Here is a 24,116-nt window from a genome sequence, read left to right as displayed (position 1 = left end):
ACTGACTCTGAGATGAGGGAACTGGAGGACAAGAAATGCTAACTTATTTCCAGGTTTTAGAACTCATTACTGGGGTTCTCTATAAAATGTACTCTCTGCAAGCAGCTACATTACACCTAGCAGATAAACATGGTGCCATTCTTTCATTTTCGTGCCTACACACACACACACACACACACACACACACACACACACAGAGCCTGGGGCCACAGGTGTGTTGTCATACGGTAATCTGAATCCACTATTAGCTCTACGTCACCTTTCTGTAAAAGTATAGGGTAAAAGACACCAGTCCGTTTTCACCAATGTGTGTATGTTTGTGTGTGCTCATCAGTTTACAAAGAAGTCCAACATGCAGATATCTCTCAAGCATTTCCTGATGGCTATTAATACTCCTACCACCACCGCAGTTTAAAGCATGATGGGAACTTTAAGGCACACTGGGGAGATATTACAACTCCCATTACAACAATGTAATCTCTAAATCCATCCAGATACACTGAACTATTGTTCTTGCCCAGCTTGCTGTTTGGATCGACTCCCCATACGCAGAAAACTAACAGCCGTTTGCAGTAGTCTCGTGTCGGAGCAATAGCTACAAAAACACAACAGTGAAGAATGTGGTTGAACTGGCGATGGCCTGATATCTAATCATTAACCACACACCGCTCTGCTTACAAGGTACAACTAAGTATATGTGTGTGTGTGTGTGTGTGTGTGTGTGTGTGTGTGTGTGTGTGTGTGTGTGTGTGTGTGTGTGTGTGTGTTGGTAGGTTTTAAGCTCTGCTGATTTCACAAACCAGAGCCTCATGGACGTTCCAGGTGAGAGAGTTTTATCACATTTTTCGAGACACTTATCCTTGACACAAACACCTGAATAAACAAAGAAGCTGAGAAACACTCATTCAGCTCAGAAATGTTAACCAGTGCCACACCAACTTTTGCTCACACACATAAAAAGCATAACTCTCGTTGACACAGTTGTGTCTACTGGAAGAGACTGAAGGGAAAATCTCAGCCTATCCAGAGTAAAAACAACACCACGGCCTCGGGCTGCAAATAAAGGAGGGATGAGACAAAGAGAAGCCCCCTTCCTACCTTTACCCCCCCTGTTGGCTGCCCCGTCATGCTCCTAATGTAACAAAAACCTGGCTGGTAGGGCCACAAAAAGACCAGACAGAGAAATAAAGCAGTGGGGTTTTCTTGTTCTGCCTTCAGCGGAAATATGAGAGATCGGACAGTGTGGAGCAGGGATAACCTGTCCAGTTCACAGCAGGGTCCAGATGTGTACTACTGCACCGGTGGACACACAGACACAAATGTGAGATAGACGGCAGGTAGGGCATCGGAGATATGTGGAACAATAAGCACCCAGGCCTGATAAGGAACTATGAGCTCATATATATGTGAGTGTGAGTGTGTGTGTGCAGGGGAGGGTGTGTCTGTGTTTGTTTGCTGTGGGAGGTTGGGATGGTCATGGAGGGGAGGGAAGGGGAGGGCAGGTTTGTGGGTTAGTGTCATTTTTCCAAAATAAGGGCGTCACCTGAGAACAAAGGAAAACCCAACTGACAGCACCGACAACAAAAGTGATTTGACTACTGATGTTAAACACGTGTCGATGCATGCATGGACTCATGCAAAAATATTTTTGTGTACTGACTACATAGTTATGCAAAATGAAGAGGTTCTGCAAACTGTTGTGCATATGATTGTTACATGACTATTAATTATTTTATGTGTACCTGAGTTAAAAAGACACAGGAAATAATCTGTGTCACTTCCTGGTGCTTTTAGGGCAGTTCTCTGAACACTAAAAATATGTAATAACTCAAATTTATGGGTGCATATCATTTAAACACTTGTATCTGTGCTTGCAGCCAGAGGATTGCCATTTCTGTTTTTCAGTTGAACATGCTAAAAAAACTGAATGGATTGTTATGAAACTGGGTTCATTATATTCATGTCGCTCTCAGGATGAATTGTAAGCACTTTGGAGATGATTTCACTTAATATAGCTCCGTCATCAGGTAACATTTTTTCATTTATTTAAACAAGTAGCCGTATAAGAACTTTGCTTACATAAAATAAAATCTAAAACAGTCAATTTTAAGAATTTAATTTAGGAATTAATTGATCACAGACAAAATTAAGCTATGGCTGTTTTTTTTTTTTTTTTTTTGAAAATAGCTTTTTGTAAAATTTGCTGAAACTGTCACTAAATTTCATACATGAGACAGTTAATCTCTGAAAAAAATAACGTCCTCCTTCTGATATTACTTCTGATGGCCTTTACGTATATGAAGGAAAAAAAACAATCAGAGCTATGGAGTATCTAATGTAGCTGTTACTGCATGGCCTATTTCTCGCCTCAAATGTTTTTAGAGACATATTTTAGTGCACTGTTTAGCTGTAAAATGAGAAAGTTGGTCTGGCTGATGGACAGTGCTTTGTGCGTTGCTCGACTGTATCCAACATGTCGGCCGAGTCCCAAAAATTTTCATTTAAATTAAACAGTACACTAAAATATGTTCCTGAAGACAGCTTCGGTAAGAAATTGGCAATGCGGTGACAGAATGTTGATTCTTACTTGAGATAGATTTATTTGATTTGATTTCGTAGTTTGACAGTTTGGTCACCGTTCATGAGCAGTGACTGACACAACTGATAGCTATTTAAGAGACTCTTTGCCTCTGGTTGGTAATATCTGCTGCATATAAAACTCTGTGCCTAAAGTTACAGTTTCAGCAAAAAAAAAAATCATAAAATGTACAAATTTTAGCTTTAAAATTATTTTGGTTTAGACCAAACAATAGTTGCCAACTTTTTGCACTTATCAGTTCTTGATACACATTTCATGTTATACCAAAAAAGTTGCAAGGTTTGTAATCCAGTCTGATAAAAGCATAAACGGACCTGCTCAGGGGTTACGTCTTTCTTTCTCCGGCACAGTCCAATAACAGACAGCATGATGCTTATGTTGACAGCAGTGAACTGCAGACAAGGTGACTGTTATGAGACACAAGAGGCAGCAGGAGGAGAGGGGGAGCTGGAGGCGTTGATTTAATATCTAGGAAATCATTCCAACATCCCAGCTGCCTGCACAAACAACTGGGACCTTCATATGTCAAAGAAGTGTGTGAGTGTATAACCCCGGCCAATGAGCAACTGCAAAAGTTTTGAAAAACGTCTGACAGTGTTTTGGACAGAAGACAGTCACACACAAAAACACCAACAATCTGTCCAAACTTAGTTCTTTTGTAACTAATGTTTAAGTCACTATGAACTCTTGCAGCTTCAGTTTGGATCCTGGTTTTGGTTTTATAGTCTGTTACACATATTAACAGGAGTGTGAATTGTGTTCACCATCTTCATCTCTAAAGTTTGCGTTGTCGGTCTAATCCAGTGACAGCGCTGTTATTATTGAGCAGGTATCTGAAGCATGATGAAGACGGAGAAAGGCCTTTCCTGTCATCACATATTCATTATAACAGAGAGGAGGAGACAGAGAGAGGGGAAAAAGGATGAGATTTGTGGCAGCAAAGGGGAAAGAAAGGATAAAAAAGGTGAGTAAAAATATGGTAGAGGTTAAAAGAGGGGGATGTGGAAGAAGATAAGCCTTCAATAAAAACAAGCTGATGGGCTGAAGCTGGTGTGTGCTGAACCGTTTCCATTCTCTCCACCCCGAGCACAACGGAGGTATTTGGCTTTCAGTCGCTCATACACACAGAAGGAAGAGCAGATGTGAGCCAAACCACTGCATACCAACTTAGATCTGACCCTGGGTATCAGGAGAAATCTCAGTCCCACACAGGAACTTAGCTTCGCCTCGCTTTCCAACTAATGTCCTGTCCATCTCCATCACTGACTCCCCATATTTAACTTTCATTTTACGTCTTCGAATGTGTCTCTGTGCCTGCAACCAGAGGCACACTGTCAGGAAAGGCAAAGCAGTCCAATGGTCACCCCCCCCCCTGCCCCCCCCGCCAAACAAAAAACATTGGGTAAAAGGGGCCCTAAATGTTCACACACACTGACACATTTTCCAATGACAACTATAAACTCCCTAAACCCTTTGAAACCTGGATTGACATAACTTTTCTTTTGCTGCATTCAGATGTCTTACACAAGTGTTAAATTATTGTGTAAATTATTTGATTATTATTTAGAAGGGAGAAAAAAAAAGGCCAGGGAAGAAAGGCCAAGATAACTATATTTCTTGTTTTCAATTATGTGTTTAAAATTATTATAGAGAATTATTCTACAGGAATATTTTATTATTCTTTTTTTTTTGTTTGTTTTTTATGATTGTTGTTATGTTTTGTTGTTTATGTTTTGCTAATTTTCAGGTAATTTTCTTGTGTTTTTTTTTTTTTTTTTTTTTTTTTTTTTTTTTTTCAATTTTTTGGGAAATTTTTTTTATTTTTTTTTTAGAGACTTCTAATATCTGTAATAACAGATCAAAAGCTTGCAGGTAATCTATGCTATCAGCCATCTCGCTTCTACTGATTACTTCCATTGTGCAACGCCCTCCAGTGAAGACGTTTCCTTGATTACAATAGTTTCGCTCAAAACTGGAGGGAACTAGTTTGCCAAACAGCAACAAGGTCCAAAAAACCCTAAACAGAACCAGTTGAGGAATCTGAGCATATGTGATGGAAAAGGGTACTAAGTGGGGCCTGAGTGATGCAGGGGCCTCGCTGCACTTCACTGCCCTGGACCCCTCAGAGTCAAGGATCTGCCACTGACTACAGCATAAACAGACCCTTTGACTTCCCCTACTGGAGTCAGGTGAAACGAAACTTTAATGACAACCTAAACAAATGACATATTGATCAAGTTAAGAAAATTAACAAGTTTCATGCTACATCCCTCTAAAAGATATGAAACCAATTTGACTCTTATCCGACTCCTTTGTTCCGGAAACATAAAAGTGAGCCCACTGTATGCTAATCAGCTGTTATCTGATCAAGACATCACACAGTGTGTGTGTGTGTGTGTGTGTGTGTGTGTGCGTGCGTGTGTGTTTCTAACCTTAAAGCTGATGAGCTCTTGCTTGGTGAATCCATTGCTGTGGATGATCTTCATCTGCTTGACCAAAGTGCTTTTACCGCTCTCCGCCGCACCTGGGGGAGGTTGTTAATAATGGTTAAAACTGTGTTTTTAAAGAGGAGACACCACAGGTGAATACAGTAAAACTTTTAACTAGTAGATATAACCATGTAGCTTTCCCAGTTGATTACTCACATTAAGGCGAGTAGTTCTTTAATTGCAAGTTTTCTAAAAAAAACATAAACGTAACTCTGAACATTGCAAGCCGCCGAGCTCAAAATTGTTGTTTCATTTTGTTGACACATTTGAGTCAAAGGTTTTGACCGAGGGAATAATAAAATATGTCAATATATGAATAAAATGTTATATAGATCAGGTTGTGAATGATGTGTGAACAAACCCCCTGAATATAAAAGCCTTCAGAACATAAAATAGAATAAAACTGTAAAGTTTGGTACATAAATGCCACTAAAGTTGAGATTTCCGACTCAAAGTATAAAAAAATAATCATTTTTGCAAAAATGGCCTTTAAAGATATATGTTTTTTGGAACAAAAATATGACACTACAGGTAAATATTATTAAAAGGTAATTAATATATATCACAATGTAACCTTCCCAGTGTATTACTTATATAAAGAAAATTATTTTTTCTATTAAAGGTTTTCTGATATTTTATGTTTCCAATAAGGAATTGTCTACTTAAATATACACTGTTTGCAAACAATCCCAGAACAGAAATCTAAACTCAAATAAACTTACACATATATCTTTGTTTTGTTTTTGAGGTTTTCATTTCACTAGTCTGAAAATAGACACGTTATTGTAGCAAAATAGCTCCCAAAGCTCATAATTGACCGTTGCATGAAAAAAGTTTTAACCTGCACCAAAAAAAAGAGGATTGTTAGCAAACATACAATAATTACGTCAGATTGTAACACATAAAAGAATTACGTTTTCTGAACTCGATTTCCAAGCGGTTGTTTTAATCGAATTTGATAACTTGCTTTTAAAAAAATAATTCATTTAAGTGTTACAATTGAAGTAATTATTTTGCGCTGGTTAACAACTCTTCTTTTTCAGTGTGTAATCTCAAAAAAAATAATAAAATACAGGCGATAAATCACAATAAACTTACATATTTATGTGGCAAGGCCTTATTATTGACTCTGTAATGATTTCAATTTAACATCGATTCAAAGGAAATATTTGTAAACATGTCACAACCAAAATTGCATCATGTCATCCACTGAAAATATTTTGTAAGTGATTTTTTTTTTTTTTTAATCACTTTACTGTATGGGGCAAAAACATCTAACAGGTGAGTTCATGTTATTCGTCAGTCTCACCTAGTAGGAGTATTTTAACCACATTCATCTCGCGCTTGGCGTACTCGTACAGGTCTCTGTCTATCTTGGCACTGTGTATCCTCGCCTTCTTCTCCTCCTCTGTAACTTCGGTACCGAGGCACAGTCCCATCCTGAGCGCTCATCTCCCCCCCGGATCCCGGCCTGAGAGAAAACACTGAGTCCAAACTGGGAATCAGCACGAGTTTGTTTCTGCGAGCTGCATGCTCCGAGCTCTCCCGCTGCTCCACAAACTCTAGCAAAAGAAGAGGAAAACAAAAAGTTCAGGCCATCTCCGAAATATCCTTCAGACTCGCAGCAGTTGAGGCACGCGCCGTCCGGACTAATCAGGTTTACGCTCAAAGTTTCCCTTTCCTTGTCATCAGATTTTAATGGGTGGTAACTTTTCTGTCCTCAGCCGTGAAGACAGCAAACTGTTATGTCACTGTGCGCCACCGCGGTTCAAAACTCTGCCCTGGCGCCTTGGCAAGGAGCCCAGATAATCCTAAAAGTGCCTCCTCCCACTGCAGCCTGCTGCACAGATGGAAAAGTTTTGGACTTCCCTCTGGAAGTGACGTGCCGGGATAACACTGCTGACTGCGCTGTTTCACCTGCGGGAGAAAACCAAATTGGATACATCACCTTTAACCGAAGGGGCAGTGATGCAAAGTGTGGGATACATTTAATCAATTGCATTAGTACTTGTAGTTAGCAGTTGCTTTGATTACACATGGAAAACACATTGATAATTCATGTAATAAAGTATGATTCATTATTATAGAGGACAGCCTCTGCATCACACACAGGTGTTCAGTTATTGTGGCTGATTAGACCTGCTCAGGTTTCAGCTGTGCAAAGTTACAGTATTTACAGTGTGTGCTGTCAACAAAAGCCCACATACTGATAAGAGTGATAAAGTTTTATACTCCTGAAACTGAAAGATCTCCTCAGGTCACTCAGCTTAATAATAACTAAAAAAGTGTCAAGCTTTTGGAAAATTATGCTACTTTCTTTCTCGAATCCTCTGACTGAATGTACCTTCATATTTCCATGTCTGTTACCCGTCCTTCTTTTGACATTTTTTAAAAATGTATTTTTATTTATCTATTTATGTTCTTGTCCACTTATTTCTCGTATCATCATTTTTTCCATTTTTATTCTGCAGTTATACTTGCATCTTTAAGCTATATTAGGAGTTTCTTTTAATTTTTGTGAGTTCTATAAAGTGAGTAAAAAGTATAAAAAGTACACCAGTGGTTCATGAGTTGTGAGTTATTCAACAGAAGAATGTTCATTTCTTCTGGGATTTCAACAGAGGTAAATTGAACAGGAGGAAAGTATCTAACAAGAAACTAGAATTACTGCCTTGTTGTTGTATGTCTCTGCCAAACAGTGAAGTTAGAGTCCACATCCATGTCTGTCCAAACTCATATGTAGCCATGACCGAAGATAATGCTTAAAAGATGGATGTTGCTACAAAGATTCTTCAAATTCTAAAACATGGATACTTCACGCGCATCTTCAACCCGACAGCACCGAAGATCTGCACAGTCAGCAGTTTCAAGGTGGACACCCAAGATTAGTCATCAGTTTAGTATCTGTCCTTCTGCTCCTGAGTTATGATGTTGAGTAATGTCCAGAAAATAACATTATGATGTCACAGTGAAGTTGACCTTTGACCTTTTGGATATTAAATATTATCACTTCATCCTTTTAGACATTTGTGTGACTATTTTGTCATAATTAGTGAATGAATTCTTGAGGTATGGCTAAAAAAGTTTTGTGAGGTCACATTTACAAAATGAGACGGAGGTCATAGTGACCTTTGACCACTCAAATCTATCATCATTGAGTCCAAGTGGATGTTTGGGACAATTTTTTAAAAAAAAATTCCAAAAGGCATTTCTGAGATGATGCATTCACAAGAATGGGAGGGACAGGCAACTTAAAAACACAATGCCTCCATTCTTGGATATTGCCAGAATTTAGGCATGAAAACAGAAACTAAACAACAACAACAGAAAAACACGAGTAAAGATTTTTCTGTAATCGATTTTTTTTCTTTCTTATCCCTTTAAACATCTGCTGACCCTACATGTTTATCTCAGGACTCCCTGAAGTTTTAGGGCCACTGCACTTTAGTCACCCTGACCGAGGTATTTAAACTTCATGTGCCAGTCATTTATCTCGAGACTGGCAGGTCAAATCCATAGTCGTTGTTTGCCCAAGAAAAAAAGCGCACACACACGCACACACACACACACACACACGCGCACACACACACACACACACACACACACACACACACACACACACACAGAGAACACTTCCAGCTTTTTTCACCAGCTGCAGTGATTGGCAAATGGGTTTCCTCCAGGCCTGTGTAATATAATGTTTGTCTTTCCTAAAAAAGCAGAGCTGTGTCAAAACATAACATATAAAAATTGTTTAAATGAATGTGTGGAGTGAGATTTCGGTGTTTCAGCACTGCACAGAGGTCTGTTATGTCCCTCAGCTGAGGGACAGGATCGTTCCTGCAGAAGCTCCTCCGAGAGGGCGCTCAGTCCGGAGGATTAAAGGCTCTTTGTGTTTGTAATGATGTGACGGTTTGCGTTTTTTTGTTCGAATCAGAGAGCGGCGTGAATGGGACCGGTTGGATTTAGCAGTTTTCTGAGCGGCTGTGGCCTCATTTCACATGGCTCAGTGAACCGTGACGATGTGCTGATCCAACAAAGATCGCTGTCATCAGGCTGCACACGACTCTAACTGCTGTTAAACACACATCAGATGACACTTTGATATTTTATTACCAGTTAATTTATTAAAAGGGAAATTTTAAACATTGCAATAAAAGTGATTGAAAGGTTGTGAAAATCCCCATTGTCTAATATTTAGAAACTTATTTAATTTACCTGCCAACATCCCACCTTCCAACCCACAGACACACACTAAAAAAACACACATTGTCTCACACCATTAATAATCACCTCAGCGTGACATGCCCCATAACAACAGGAAAAGCAACAGGCCGTAACCCTCAAAAAGTCTGACAGAGATCCTGGGTCCCACATTTTTTAATTCTTGGACATCTAAAACTTCTCGCTAAAACACATTTCTTGAAAGTAGACTGAGGAGAGAAGCAACATAAGGATATTTTAGCTTTTTGATACAATTCACAGCCCTTAAATTAGTTATAGCTTTAGGAATGAGGCAAGACATTACTGTCATTTACAGTGCAAACTCCCTCTCTCTCTCTCTCTCACACACTCACACACACACACACACACAACACACACACACACACACACACATTCTCTCTCGGTGCAAAATCAGGTAGTTAAAATCCACAGTTAAAATTAAAAGACTCCACAGATCAACTGACGTAGTCGTTTCTCGCAGGATGGACAAAATCATTGTGATTTCCAGAAATTAAAATAAATCTGTTTTCTCAGTGTAATAAAAACAGTCACAGTCAGCGTTACTGATGACACTTCTACGATGATGATTAAAAAATAATGCGGTTAAAAATCTAAAAACATAACTTACAATGTTATTTTTAAGTTATGGCTTATCGCAAACTTAACATACCACTTCTACACCTATGCAGGAACACGTAGTGTGTGATTTCACAGACAAAAACAAAACAAGACAGACAACATTAAAAAGTTCTCTGTGGAGGACGAGGGGGAGGTTTAAAGGGATTCTGCAGGTTAAACTGTGTTCTTGTTTAATCGCATTAGACTGGAGTAGTCTGTGTAGATGAAGGCTGAGAGAAGTTAACCCAGCAGCGTGAAAGACACACCACCTCACCAAATATCTAAAGCAGGATTCTGCACCCAGTGGACAAGTGGAGACCGACTGGTCTGTTGGTAGTTTCACCTTGACAGGTCCAGATCAGGACAACACGGACGGTCGCTCTGGGTCAGCTGAATCCACCCTCTTAAAGCTGAGTGCGAGTAAATAAAGAAAGCAGGTCTGAGGTCTCACTAGTGAACGGCCTTGGTTGCACCTTCACTCTGCTCCTGCTGCTCTCTCTTCTTCATCGCCTCGATCACCGCCATCTCCTTGGCCTCCTTCTTCTGGTTTCTGGCTTCAAACTGCAGCCTGGAAACACGCAAGGTGACATCAATAAACTTGACATAAAAGTTGTAAAGAGTCAGAATGATTTATAGAGTGAGAATTAAAGATGATAAGGATGAGCCAGTTAAAGAGCGGGTCCCTCTACTTTGTTTTCTCTGATGGAAACGCCCACTCGGCTGTTAGCAAAAAGCAGTGATTACAGCCGTGACTGCTGATGATCATTTCAACTGTAATAACTGAAAGTCTGGGTTCAGATGTTTGAAGTGAGGTTGTATGAGGCACTTATCCACAGTCAGTGTAATATTTTCACTGCTTTACTTTGCCGTCAGACTGCTCTTTCCTAACGAAAACTGAAGCTCCCTTCAAAGCCACCAGACGTCTTTGACAAAAAAAGTCATTTTACCTCCCAGAAAACAGGATTTTCCAGTCTACCGCTGCAACGGTCAGGTAGTTTGTTAATTATTGTGTGACTTTAGTCATATCGGTTCGGGGGGTGGAAGGAAAATTACTAATTTGGAACATTAATAACCATCTCAAAAATACAAAGCGGGCTACGGATTTATATGCATAAGTGCTATCATGTAGAAACCTACGTCATGTGCGAAAACATTTTTCGAAAGGCTTTTAAAAATGTCATTAGGAACATACGTAATATGACCATAATGTGAATATTCTGATTTTAATACTACAGGGAAGCTACAGAATGTAAAATATTAAAAAATCAGACAGAGTAAGTCTAAAAAAATGGACCCGCCTTCACGTTAAGAATGGGAAGTCGCTGACCTGTTTTCGATGATTCTCTGGACGATGTCATCAGTGGTGAGATTATTCCCACTATCGATGGTCCTGAATATCCCCCTCTTCTTAGGCTCCTGAGGGCAGAGAACAAATGGTTAAATCAAACTATTGCAAGGACAAAGTTCGCCTGTTATGCCCTGTGAATGATGAGGTCCACTCTTAAGCTATTAGAGCAATGTTATGAGAGAGAATGAAACAATAACACGCACTATTGTGAACATCTGAGATGTTATGTGTAACACACAGATGTAAAACACTATTGGTGCCACCTGAAGCCAATCGGGAGACTTTTATAAAACCCGAACAGAGCAGTAAACATCATTCTTAAGTATTTTTCAGATTTAGACCAGTAAGTTAGATTCTTCTAATCAGGTCTTGGGTAACAACGTAAGGAGCATCAGTGACCACTTTTTTTTTTTTTTTTTAAATGACATCTGGCTTCATATCAAGTTGAAGTGCACCTATTATGAGTCATCAAATGTAATGTACATGTTATTTAATTTCAGATTACTGTGTGGTATTTGTCTACATTATTTTTGCACCGCTTATTACTATGTGTGTTTGTTTAAGCCACAGAGATACACGCTCAACAGGTGATGCGCAGTACGCAGAAAGACGTCCCTGCATAAGAGGATAATGGACCAGGTGAGGGCTTCACAGAGTGACCAGTGTAGCAGACAGAGCAGTAACCATAAGGAATAATAAGGGTTCCATTTCACATGAAAACTTACCTTAATGTGAATAAGACAAATAATGATGTTAAAATAATGTCTAACACAAACACGTATAACATATAAACACAGTACAATCACATGAGATTGAGCCGAGACAAAAGGAGCCTGTACTCACAGCGTAGGGGTCTGACGCATCCTTATCTGGAAACACCTCCGTCTTGCCATGACACACCATGTCCACCTGCACAGTTATACACACACCTGGTTAAACCATGTGTAGAGACATAAATGATATTCTTCTAGCATGCAAGTCGATCTGCATTATAATCAGTGAGAAGTACTGTCATTCAAGAGGCCTGTGCTGCCACATGGCCCGCTCTCTTCCTGCTCTCTCACTGTAACCAGCTCCTGATTACTTTGCATTCAAAGTTGTGTGTGCTCTTAGTTTGCCATTGCATACTTGTTATCTACCGTTTTTTATTCCCCTCAGGCTTTTCTAATTGTGGAGCATTTGAAGAAAAAGCCTGTGATGATGATTTAACGACCTTTAGGGTAATCTGATCGATCTTAAGGTGTTCAAATTGATGTTTTGTTTTGTTTTTCTAACATTCCCCCTGTCCACAGGGGGGTGCCGTATGGCTCATTATTGGTCCCTTTTTTAAATTAAGGGTGTACATATATTATCTTAGAGAGAAACTTTTTAATACAGCAATCATACGGTGATCTATTGTTCTTTTCTACATGATAAAAGGCTGAAAGTACTCTTTAATCTGTATGTACTCTACTTCTGTCAAACCTTAATGAGCTCAAAGTAGTTTTAAATCCAAGTTAGATTAAGTTATGTACTTCTTTGAGTCCAAGATTGTATAAAGATTACCAGGTATGGTAACCTATGACATTTTTATAACACCATATTGAAATACTCTTTGTCTTTAAATTCAGGATGACAGCTAATAAAAACTTAATTTTTATTTTAGGAACAAGTACTGTTTTACATTAGTAGCCAGAAAAAGATGTTGATGCAGCTGAACTCCTTTGCAGGTTTTAGATTTTGAAGATGAACTAATACCTACACCAATTTACTGCATTTGTTATATTTTGCTTATGATTATGCCTTTGAACTTAAAATCCACTGTCTCTAATTTACACATCACTGAGTTTTACATTAGAAGATGTACGGGCCGCCCTTCTCCTAAAAAAATACGTAAAAAATGAAGCTGCTATTTTGGCCAAGACTCATCTAAATAAGTCTAAATAAATGATCAAACACATGACAGAAGTAAAGTCTTGCTAAGGCAACTCACCTTAAAATGATCCAGCAGGTCTTTGCCCACTGCATATGGAGCACCAATCACCACCTCTGACACATACTGTAGAGAGACAGGTGAGGAAGGGTTAAGATTCACAGTCAGAAGTTCATTTTCTAATGATTAAACTTACATGCTAATGCCTCATCAGGTAATGCATTTCTGTTTAAATCTCAAAGTTTAACTGCAAAACAGCTCAATGGTGAAAAAGTTTTTACTCTTCTTACTTCAGTTCTGGTAAAACTGATTGTGGAGCATAACAATTTAGCAGTTTTATAATTGTATAACATGTTTGTTTTGTGTAATGCTGGTTTCACTTCAAAACAAACACACATGGTGCAGATGGGGGCACAGGGACTCATTGTTCTGGACTGATAGCTGACCAGCAGGAATGAAGGGAACAGAGCCAAGTTCAGTCTGCAGGCTGTGAGTATCCAGGGTGGAAATGCATCCCACTGTGCGGTACATTTACAGAGGAGTGTGTGTGTGTGTGTGTGTGTGTGTGTGTGTGTGTGTGTGTGTGTGTGTGTGTGTGTGTGTGTGTGTGTGTGTGTGTGTGTGTGTGTGTGTATGGGAACTCACTCGACAGGCCAGGACACTCAGTGTCCTCTCATGGATGTTCATGATTGGGTAGTTCTTCCCCTTGTACCGATTCACTTCCTAAAGAAAATGAAGACATTGTTTAGTATTTTCACATTTTTGCCTTTTAGATTATTACGCAAACTCACTTGAATCAAAACATGCAGGATTTAAGCTAATAAATCAGGCATTTTCGGGAAAAGCAAAGACACAGCAACACCAACAATAAAAACAAATGCCATCAATGAAGCAGATAAGCAAAGTTTGCAGCTCATCAACCTTGTAAAACACTTTGTAACTTTGTTTCAAAAAGCGCTTCACAAAGAATGTTTATTACTATTATTAAAACATCAGACTTAAAGATATACTATGCAGGATTTTCTTAAAAAAACAAAAAAAATGTTATCGACTAATACGGACGTAATCCCTCTCAATCATCACTTACGACCCACTATAAGTTTGTTGTGGTGTATTTATCTGCAGAGACTCTGTGCTCCACCTGAATTTTCTTATTTTCTGTTTCTAAAGTTCATGGACGTGTACCCCAACAGTGCTCGGGTGAGGTCTGGGCTTTCTAAAAAGATAGCGACCAGGTGCCAGACCATAAGCATCAGACATCCAAAAGACACAGCACAAAAAAAAAACAACACAAAGTTAGGCAAAACACCTAGCATCCTTACAAACAGTGTTGTACAGTAACAATACTGCAGAGTACACCTTTAACCTGTTTCAAATGTCTCAATCGAGGGGTTGATGCTTTGCTGAGAAGTGTGAGTGTGTGTGTGTGTGTGTGTGTGTGTGTGTGTGTGTGTGTGTGTGTGTGTGGGGGGGGGCGTGAAGGGTGTGTCCGTTGACAAAGTGCAGACCCACGATGACGTAGGGCCTCTCCGCCTGCTTATAGACCATCTCTAAGAAGTCAACATGGCCAATGTCTGTGAAGGTGTTTGTGGTCAAGGCAACAACAAGAGCATGCACCACAGACATGATTGTTACTCAGCTCTGGTTTATTTCTGCATGATAAGGATACGGAAGAGGTCGAACGCCCCGGCCACATAGATGATGGTGTCTCCGGGCTGAGGCTCCTTTCCTGAGGCAAACTGGATGATCTTCTGGGACGTCTGGAGAAACTGCGACACTCCTGTCCATGGACTGTGGCCTTTAGGACCCTGGAACACAACAAACAGGTCTCTGACTGTGGAAATGCTACTAACACCAGGCGGTTCCTGCGTTCCAAAATTCGTTCAACACGCCCTCATTCAGTTCACCTCAGCACTTGACCTCTGGGGAATCCCCACTGCCATCTTAGGTGGCGTTCAGATGGACCTTTGAAGGGCTGAGGGAGCGAGTGAACAACAATGGTCACCCCAGACGTGTATATCACCCACAATGCATTGCAGTCCATTCATGCTAGGGGGCAGTAATAAGTAAAACTCCAGCTGCACCACAGAAGGAGACGACGCATAAACTGGTAAATAACTAAAAAATAAAATAAAATATATTCACTACCTGATGCTTTTCAGCTCCACTTTTTCAAATATTTTTTTGGTCTGTTCAGGGAGGCTTACAGGTCTGTAGATTTAGTCATCTATTAGCAGATAATTGCTTGATAATTTACTGAAAACTGCCATTTGTTTAATTGCAGTTAATGTTTACGTTCTTTGTTGTTCTGTTTTGGATTGTGTTATATCTGTATTCCAACATTATCTGTAATTGCTTGGGGGAAAAAATGCTGTTTTGCAAGATATCATGAACCCGTAAAAATAATAGTTATGATAATAGTTATGATAATCATGATAGAGATCACATTAAAACATTGTTATATCAGAAACTGATGCAACTAATTAGGCCTACCAAGTGCCTGCCTATTGCATTTATCTGCAGAAGATGCCTTCAGCTCACAGAGAGGAGTCTGCAGATATTAACTTTATTTATTTATATGTCTTTCTGATGGTCTGTAAAAAGCAGTATAACCCTAATCCTGCAATAGCGATACGTGATAGTTGCTGAAAGTGAAGGAGAGCAGGTGTGTTTCATTTCAATCCCCCGCCAGCTTTCCCTCCGCTCTCCAAGTGGACTCTGCGCAACGTCAGCTGTTACGCAACACCAAGGGCTCAGGGGAAGTGAAGGAGGGCAAGTGGAACTACTGATGAAATGCAGCTGGTGTCTCAGTTTGGGAAAGATATCCTTTATATTATCCTTTATAATCTGGGTTCATTTACATGAGAAGGTTTAGGGGGAAAAAAAAAAGATACTCACTTTTCCGAAGTTGTCTGTATGCTGTTGGTAATCTGGGTTATCCTGCAAAAAAATATTTGAGAATAAAAGATGAGAACAAAATCAAAACAAACATCACTCATACACTAAGTAGTGAGTCCACGCTAAAGGGGATTCATAGTTGTGAGTTAAGGGTTGCCAAACGTTTCTGCTGAAGCCTAAACACATAGTCACCGTATCTGACATGCACCCCATTTTATAAATGTAGCCACAGGTCAGGACTACCACGAGAAGTACATGCATGTTCTGCTGTCACTTTATAAGGTAAATGAAAAAATATATGTAATTACATTAGAGCACAACATGTCATACGTACATCAGTGTTGTGCTGCGATGGTGCTATTAATGAGTGAGATCCCACACCAAATGTCAACTATACACCTACTGCTGTAAGATCTTTGTGCTGAGTATAAACGCAGCTTAACTCACCAGGTTGCTGTGATGGGCTTTGGTCATGAGAAGCATTCTTCCCACCAGGTCAGTGGTGGAGACACCCTGTGTGCGCTTACATTCCCGGTAACGTCCCGCGCGCTTCACCTCTTCGTATGTGTCCTTACCATCCACCGTCAGCGTGATGTCATCTGGTGAACACAAACGATGACATTAATGTTTCATCACGTGTTAGCATCTTTTTTTTTTTTTTTTTAAAAGATTATAAAATATTAATTATTATTTTACCTTCATGTATACGACAGTGTGAGAGAGATAGGAAAGGTGGGAAAGAGATGGGGGAATGACACGCAGCACAGGGCCACAGGCCGGACTCGAACCCGGGCCGCTGCAGAAGCCTCAGGCACATGGGGCGCACACTGTACCCAGTGAGCTAGTGGTCGTCCCACACGTCAAAATCTTGACATCATTATGAAACGAGATTCAAAGAGCAGCCCTAAAGTGGCTCACCTCCGTGCACACAGAAGTCACAGTTGTACTTGTCCAGAGTCTCCACAGTGGTGAGGTAAGGTGCTCCTTCTACTATCTCATCCACCCACTTGATGGCCCGAACCATCTTGTAGCGCTCTTCCTGAGTGAAGACAGGAGGACCCTTGTGCTTGGAAATCTCCGCTTTGAGAGAGGATGAGAGTTAATATCTGTGGTTAATTACTGGCACATCATTTACATCTGTATTGACCTTGAGATCCTTATTTGCTACAATACAAACTCTCTTTACTCCTTAGAGATTTAGACAACTCATTAATGAACAATTACAGCCCATATCAAACCTCCCATTTATAAAAAAAAAATGTTAAAAGACTGTTTTTTTAACAGTTTAAAACCATCATGGCCCTAAACAACCGTTTAGTTGTTTTCTCAGTCAGGATTTCGACCACAGCACAAAGACTGCTCTTGTCTTGAACGACATCCACTTTACCACGGGTGGTGGAAAAGTTTCCGTCTTGTTATTATTAGATCTCTGTGGTGCAGTCAACACGGTCAACCGGTACTCAGATTTTATGCCCCACATATCTGGAACAATCTCACAGAACATGTGAGATCTACAACAACTCTCAGTTCTTAAAATGAGGATTTAATACTTTTTGTTTTGCTACTGCATTTTTAAATTAAACTATTTTATTTACTGCACTTTCATTTTTATTCAAGGGTTTGATTTTATTTATTCTATTTTAGCCTGTTTGCATCTTCAAGTTTATTATGCTTGGCTCTTTTAAAAATCATCTTTATGTGTCTTTATATGTTGTTTTTTATTTTGCCCTGTCTTTTGTTTATGCCTGTCTTATATGAAATTGCCTTGTTGTTAAAACTAGCACTTTGCATTTCAGCAGCAAGGAAGTGGTCTGACTCAAATGTGTCATGTTGTGCAGATTGATATCTGCCTGCTTGTGATAACCTTGCGCCTGACTTTGAGTAAATATCTCAATAATGAACACCCCAACCCCCACCACCCCATAAAAGAAGCACAGAATTGAGATCGACATTGAAAAGTACATCATTAAACGAACAAGAAAAAAAGACATAAATACAATGATTCTATAAACACAAACTGGAAAATAAATAGGAAAGGGTAAAGGAAAAAAAGGGCTAAAAAGCAAAAATACCAAAGTCCAAAATACCTTGGCTGGCTGAGCTATTAACATACGGGACAGAAAGGGATTCCACGTCTTTATAAATGCATTAGTAGTCCCACACAGGGCCATCTTAATTGTTTCCAGTTTAAGAAAATACAGCACCTCCTTGACCCAGATTGCATGGGAGGGTGGAATCATTTCATGTTTTTTATCATGATGTTTTAATTAGGATAAACGACTATGAAATGTAAAATCTTGACTAAAATCAGTTTACTTTGAGCAAAGTAAACAGATCTTCAAGGCTGCAGCCATTTAAACATTTGTAGCTTGCATTCATGCCTATTTAATAAAGGTGACATTGAAAGAGTAAACATTTATATCTGACAGCTGGTTAGCTTCTTTTTAAAAAAAACTCTTTATCTATAAACATTTTTCATGTTTTAAATACAGTACAAAGCTAGGCAACAAAATAAAGAAAACAGAGAGAAAAAAACCCCAAAAAAACAGATTAGAGGTATTGGGGTGATAATTTCAAGCAAGTTGCCTAATTCAAACCTAAATACCCAACATGATGATACATGCAATAATTCTGAGTAATCTGTCTCATGGGCTAAATAAGCACACCATTTTTGCCACCGTTTTTCTCCCAAATCCTTTTGGAGTCGTATGGAATAAGTCATTTGTTCTAAGACATATAAAGGTTTAACAATATTAACAAAATGCCTTTAGTGGGGCAGTTTTTCTAGCACCAGTGTTTTGTGATGGCCTTTTAGCTTGCTGCCAGCAAGATCTTAAGAAGGTAAGTGCCATCTTTACGCAGTCCGTCAGGGATATTTCCAAGACAAAGGGAGTTGGTTAGCCTCTTAAAAGTTACCAGAAGTCTCAAGCTGTCTGAGTAGCTTGCAAGAGGTACTGGAAATGACCCTAACACAGGTTAGCTATGTCTGCAGCAAGGAGCACTGTTGTTGTGGCCTTGTACCATCAAGTTGTGTTGAATCGGGTTTTCAGTGAGTGTAATGACAGTTGATCGTGAAAAGGCTTCACAGAAATATCCATATCTGAGTGTGTATATGTGTCTTACCATCTGTATGCACTCCAGCTATGAGGTAATCTCCCATGCCTTTGGCCTGCCGCAGCTGGTTGGAGTGTCCATAGTGTACCATGTCATAACTGTGGAGACAGAAAGAAGAGACGAAAAACAATACTGTAAGTACTTAAACAAAACTTAACAAAGGATAAAACAGATAAAAACAAACAGATAAACACACAAAACAACAATAAGCACCCTGCAGCTATAGCTTTCTCACAACACTATTGTCTTTTAAATGGTCTTAAAAAGCCATCTTTGCAGGACAGCTTTGACTGACTAACTCATCTTGCTTTGTCATTTAAAATGATCTCATATTTATTTGAATATCTTTTTATGGCGACCTTAGACAGTAGAGAACAGTGTGCTGTAAAAACATGCTCTCCAAATTGCGCAGGTGATATCCCAAAACACAGACGGATAGACCTTTAAACACTGTGAGAGATGATGATAAAGGTTAGTGGGCGAGAGGTAACAATCAGGGACACTGTGTACAATGTGCCACTGTTTATTTGTTTTCAGCCATTGCATAACTTATGCAGTTAATGTTTTGCACTGGCTTGCCTTTTTTAAAAAACAAGTCATGTTCCTCCTTTGTTGCAACATATTTTAAGTCTTAGCCGACTGTAACAAAACAAAAGAGAGAAATCCCAAAAAAACGGGGATGTTGCTTAGAGCGAGTTATGCTTGATGAAAATGTGCTTCAGGTCAGCACCCTGCAGCTTCACATTCCTATAGTCCTCACATGGTATCACAGGACCGTACAGTTCGCCCACACACTGCGCAGCCTCACAGGAGCAGCTGGTGGTTACGAGTCATAGATGCATAAAAAAATCATTTATTAGCAAGGGGTTTATATTATACATTTATATTTGTGCTAATTTAAGATATCCCAAACAACCGTCAAATCACATGACTAAAGGTAGCTTGGCCAGCAAGTTATAGTGATACTCATTCTGACCACTCTTTATATAAATACATAAGAGTTTTTTAGGAACATAAGTTCGCAGCCACTTTCCTTGTCCCTAATTTCCCAGTGAATGTAAGGATTCACACTAGTCATATTTATTTACAATACCAGTCTCTCTGGCCTTTAGGTCCTTTCTGTTAACACTTCTGTATCTGTAGGTTATTTCCACCGGATCCTACTGCTTTAACACCAGACCTCATCTGTGACTGTACTTCCAGTGAGCAGACCTCTCCTCTATAATGACATTACCACAAGCTTTTAGTCTGAATTCCCTTAGCAATAATCCCCCAACCTCCCTCACGTCACCTGGTTGGGATCAGTTAAGACACTATGCTCCCAGTTGTGAATATATCTTCTTCAGAGTCATGTTTATGCAGCTCAGGGTTTACTTTTTAACAAATTTGCATTCTTGAGCAACAGCTTCATGACAGTTTTACCGCTGCAAGAGAGACAAAGTGAATACAGTGAGGTGATGACTGTTTTTACACTTCAAACCATGTGAATATTTGCCTAAAGTCAACTGGTGTCAGAAAATTACAACAAAATGTCTTTAATGGCCCTAAAAGGTCTACAATTTTAGACATATTGCAAATGTGTAAAATGATAAAGAGAGCAATCAATCAACAGACAATGTTTTTTGGATGCAGTATCAGCTGTCAGTGCAAGCAGTAGTTATTAGATTGCCGTGTCACACGATGCAGTTCCTCTTGGCTCAGTTAACATCGTCAAATATTTTTGTAAAAGCAAATATGCAGCTGTCCTAAAATTATGTAATGGGCCATCACGAATGCATCTAATAACTGTTACAAACTACTGAATATTTATTTTGTTTTTTGACAATTACATTAAACAACTCCTCTTTCTCTACTTTGTCTTATGATATATCATATGTCAATAAGTATATACTACAGTAGGTCTAAATACACCCCCTTCGAGCCCCCCGAAAAGAGGCAAACACTGCTTACAACATGCCGCTTTTGCATCACTCTGAACGACATGTTCACTATGCTAGTTATTTATATCCACCACATGAGATGGGTCATGTTAAACTAGCTATCAGCACTTCCTGAGTGCTTCCAGGAGAGAATTTATGCACTGTCCACTCAGAGTCTATCTGACTAATGAGTTGGCTCTGAGCGTCAACCAACTCTCAGATGTTTGTATCAAAGTAACACAGACAGACAGACAGACAGACAGACAGTAAGTAAATAACCTCAAGTAAAGTTACTATTCTTATCATTTCAGAACCCAATCTTAATTTAAGTAGCCTAATTGCTGTTCCTTTCTCTCTCTCTTAATATATGCGTGTGTGTGTGTGTGTGTGTATTTCTTTTTCTTTTCTCATAAATATTCACATATTCGTATTCTTTATATTTATACTGTGTAACATGCCTGTGCAATATCCTGCTGTGCAGTATTTTACCACTTACTGTGCAATAATACTTATAGGCTATATTTCTATATGTTTACAGTAAATATACTACACTGTGTGAGTATTTTCAGTTATCGTGTGCAAATAACAATCATGGGCATAAGGTATCTGTGTAAGTGAAAGGTGTACATTGTTCATATAGATTTTATATTAGTTTAGTTTTATTTGATCTAATTTGTATTTTTGTAATAAATTGTCCTCTTTTAGCATCAGATCATTGTTTTTGCATTTCTCTCTTGCTTCTGACTCTTGAGTGTGAATTTATCTGATGTGGGATTAATAAAGTCTTTCCTTATCTTAATTACCCAAACCATCGGATGTCAAACGATTAACACTGTCAAGGCTTTTACCTTAGACAACCTTGAAAGTATTTACAGGAGGATTTGAGGTGTTAAAGGCAGAACTAAATATGTGAACAAGGGTGTCGCACCAAATTCTGGGCCCTATGCTTAAGCAGTCCCTGTGGGCCCCCGCCCTTCCTCTTTAGCTTCATGTCTCTGTCATACACCATTTAATTTGTTTATTTATTTATTTTTTAACAGTCTGTTCACTTTCTTTTCTTTTTTGGAACCCCAATTTGCCTTTCTTGAATAAAAAGATGAGCAGCATAAGAAGTTATTCACTCAGCTCAAACAGAGTTTAGACACAAATCCTTGTGCAGGGTTGGGCTGAAGACTTTTGTACTTTTAAGGGGTTAAAGGGGCCTAAAAGAGCTTCCACTTTCTTATACAAAATTCAGTCTTTCTACTGATTAATTCAGTCATTGTTAATGTAATTATGGCGCTAATTATTTAGAAATAAGAAATGAAAGCAAAATGATTTTTTTCATTTCATGCTTCCACTTTCCCCCACACAACAATGTTCTTGTATGATTGAGAAAAGTAAGGGGTTAGGTCTGCAGACAGCAGATGTTATTTTGACATTTCAACATTTTCATAAAAGATGCATGTAAAAGCAGCCAAGCATCTCCTCTGAGTCAACTGTAGGAGTTTTGGGCATGTTTAGGTTTACAACCGGCATCTCTAACGTGTGTGTAGGCAACATAACACTGCACAGGTGTTCATCTATAGGTCCTTTTTAACCTTTCTATAACCATAGTTGCACCTCTGTATAGATAGTTCATATGCACACACAAACACATTTCATGTATCATTCAAAACATCAGCTTTACTGTGAGGCTATGAGCCTGTGGACTTAGAGGACCTTGTCCCTGCTTACCCCATGCCATCACTTTGCCATAAAAACTGATAAGTGACGCTGTTGTTATACCGAAGAGTGTCCCGACTGTCTAATAGTGTTTTCTTCCTGTTAATATATAACGCCCGCCTCAGTGGTTTGGTTTTCGAGAGGCATGGGGGCACAAAGACTAGGAAAGTAAATAATACTTCAGGTTTTCCTCATAAAAACCATCCATGTTGGTTTTTTAAATAAATAAATAAAATCCAATAAAATAAAAGGGGTTTGGTCCACATGCTTATGACTGGCAGAGGAAGTATTAGTTATGTAGCTCCTATGATTTACCATCATTTGGTTGTAGTGTTAAAATGGAGTAAATAATATAAAATACATAGCATATGATATAAAATAAATATTTCATAAAAAGAGGGGGAATGCAGGGAAACCAAAAAAGGAATATTATAAAAATAAAAAAAATAATATATAGAAGATAGATAAAAGAAAAATAAATATATACATAAAAAGATGTAAATTATTAAAAATAGAAATAGACAAGTCCTTCAGGAAAATAGGAAGAGTTTAGGTTTAGACAGGGGGAAACAGCCTTGGACATTACACCTGATTATACTTACTGAAGAAATTTGACGCAATTAGTTCTTTGAATTAAAACGTTTAAGCCCTGAAATATCTAACATAGGTTGTGTAATTGTCCATAAATTAAAAAAAATGAAGTTTTTTTGTAATAGAAAAAGCAACAATTGGGTAAGTTTGACAGAAAGTAACGCTAGCTGTGAGTTGTTTCTTAAATTAAAACATTTAACTAGTTACGTATGATGAGAAACTGTTGCTGTGTTACCAGGTTAACTGCTAATGTAAGTAGCTAACTAGCATTAGCATGCTACCCCCACCTTTAGTCCCTGCGTTTATAAAAACCGCGTTTAAGACAACACACTGTGGAGAATAATTTAATACACCAGCACTGGTAATAACACAGTGGCGGGGCACAGACACTCACCAGCCGTCACACCACAACCGGACGACCCGCTTCCTTTTCTCCGGGCTGCACATTGAACCACCCGGCTTTCTGCACCCATCGTCATCCCGCTGGTCGTCGGTGGCGTGGTGACCGTTTTTGATCATTTCGACAGGTTCCGGTAAAGCAGTGAGTGGTAGCACAGATAAAACCAAGAGGTAGAGTGAGTTTAAAAGTATCTGACTCCGGTTTCTCTCATGGATTATTTAGAAAGGACGTCTTTTCCTCCGTCTCAGGTTCTCCGGAGTACAGTGACACGAGCCGGCCAACGCCTCCAACACTACGTCA

At 39.1% G+C, this 24,116-nt stretch overlaps 2 protein-coding genes across 2 annotated transcripts in view; both read right to left on the bottom strand.

The window, feature by feature from the left end:
• gnav1 (guanine nucleotide binding protein (G protein) alpha v1) overlaps positions 1-7,208 on the bottom strand; it is a 34,218-nt gene extending 27,010 nt beyond the window's left edge. Inside the window, exons 1-2 of the mRNA XM_042484657.1 lie at positions 6,398-7,208; positions 5,032-5,123 (exon numbers count right to left, since the gene is read on the bottom strand). Of these exons, the coding sequence (XP_042340591.1) occupies positions 5,032-5,123; positions 6,398-6,527 (222 nt within the window). The 5' untranslated portion in view covers positions 6,528-7,208. The remainder of the gene's footprint in view (positions 1-5,031; positions 5,124-6,397) is intronic.
• Positions 7,209-9,452: 2,244 nt separating this feature from the next.
• On the bottom strand, positions 9,453-24,101 carry pcyt2 (phosphate cytidylyltransferase 2, ethanolamine). The gene is made up of 12 exons (XM_042485775.1): positions 23,811-24,101; positions 19,212-19,300; positions 17,007-17,168; positions 16,536-16,687; positions 16,089-16,130; positions 14,860-14,998; positions 14,688-14,764; positions 13,836-13,913; positions 13,251-13,316; positions 12,122-12,187; positions 11,258-11,346; positions 9,453-10,498 (listed from the first exon to the last, which is right to left on the bottom strand). The coding sequence occupies exons 1-12, from the start codon at positions 23,933-23,935 to the stop codon at positions 10,381-10,383; spliced, it is 1,203 nt and encodes a 400-aa protein (XP_042341709.1). The 5' UTR covers positions 23,936-24,101; the 3' UTR covers positions 9,453-10,380.
• Positions 24,102-24,116: the final 15 nt, after the last annotated feature.

This window comes from Plectropomus leopardus, chromosome 4 (assembly GCF_008729295.1).
Source record: "Plectropomus leopardus isolate mb chromosome 4, YSFRI_Pleo_2.0, whole genome shotgun sequence".
NCBI classification, from domain to species: domain Eukaryota; kingdom Metazoa; phylum Chordata; class Actinopteri; order Perciformes; family Serranidae; genus Plectropomus; species Plectropomus leopardus.
Note: the sequence above shows the minus strand (reverse complement) of the source record. Positions and strands in the feature narration are given on the sequence as shown.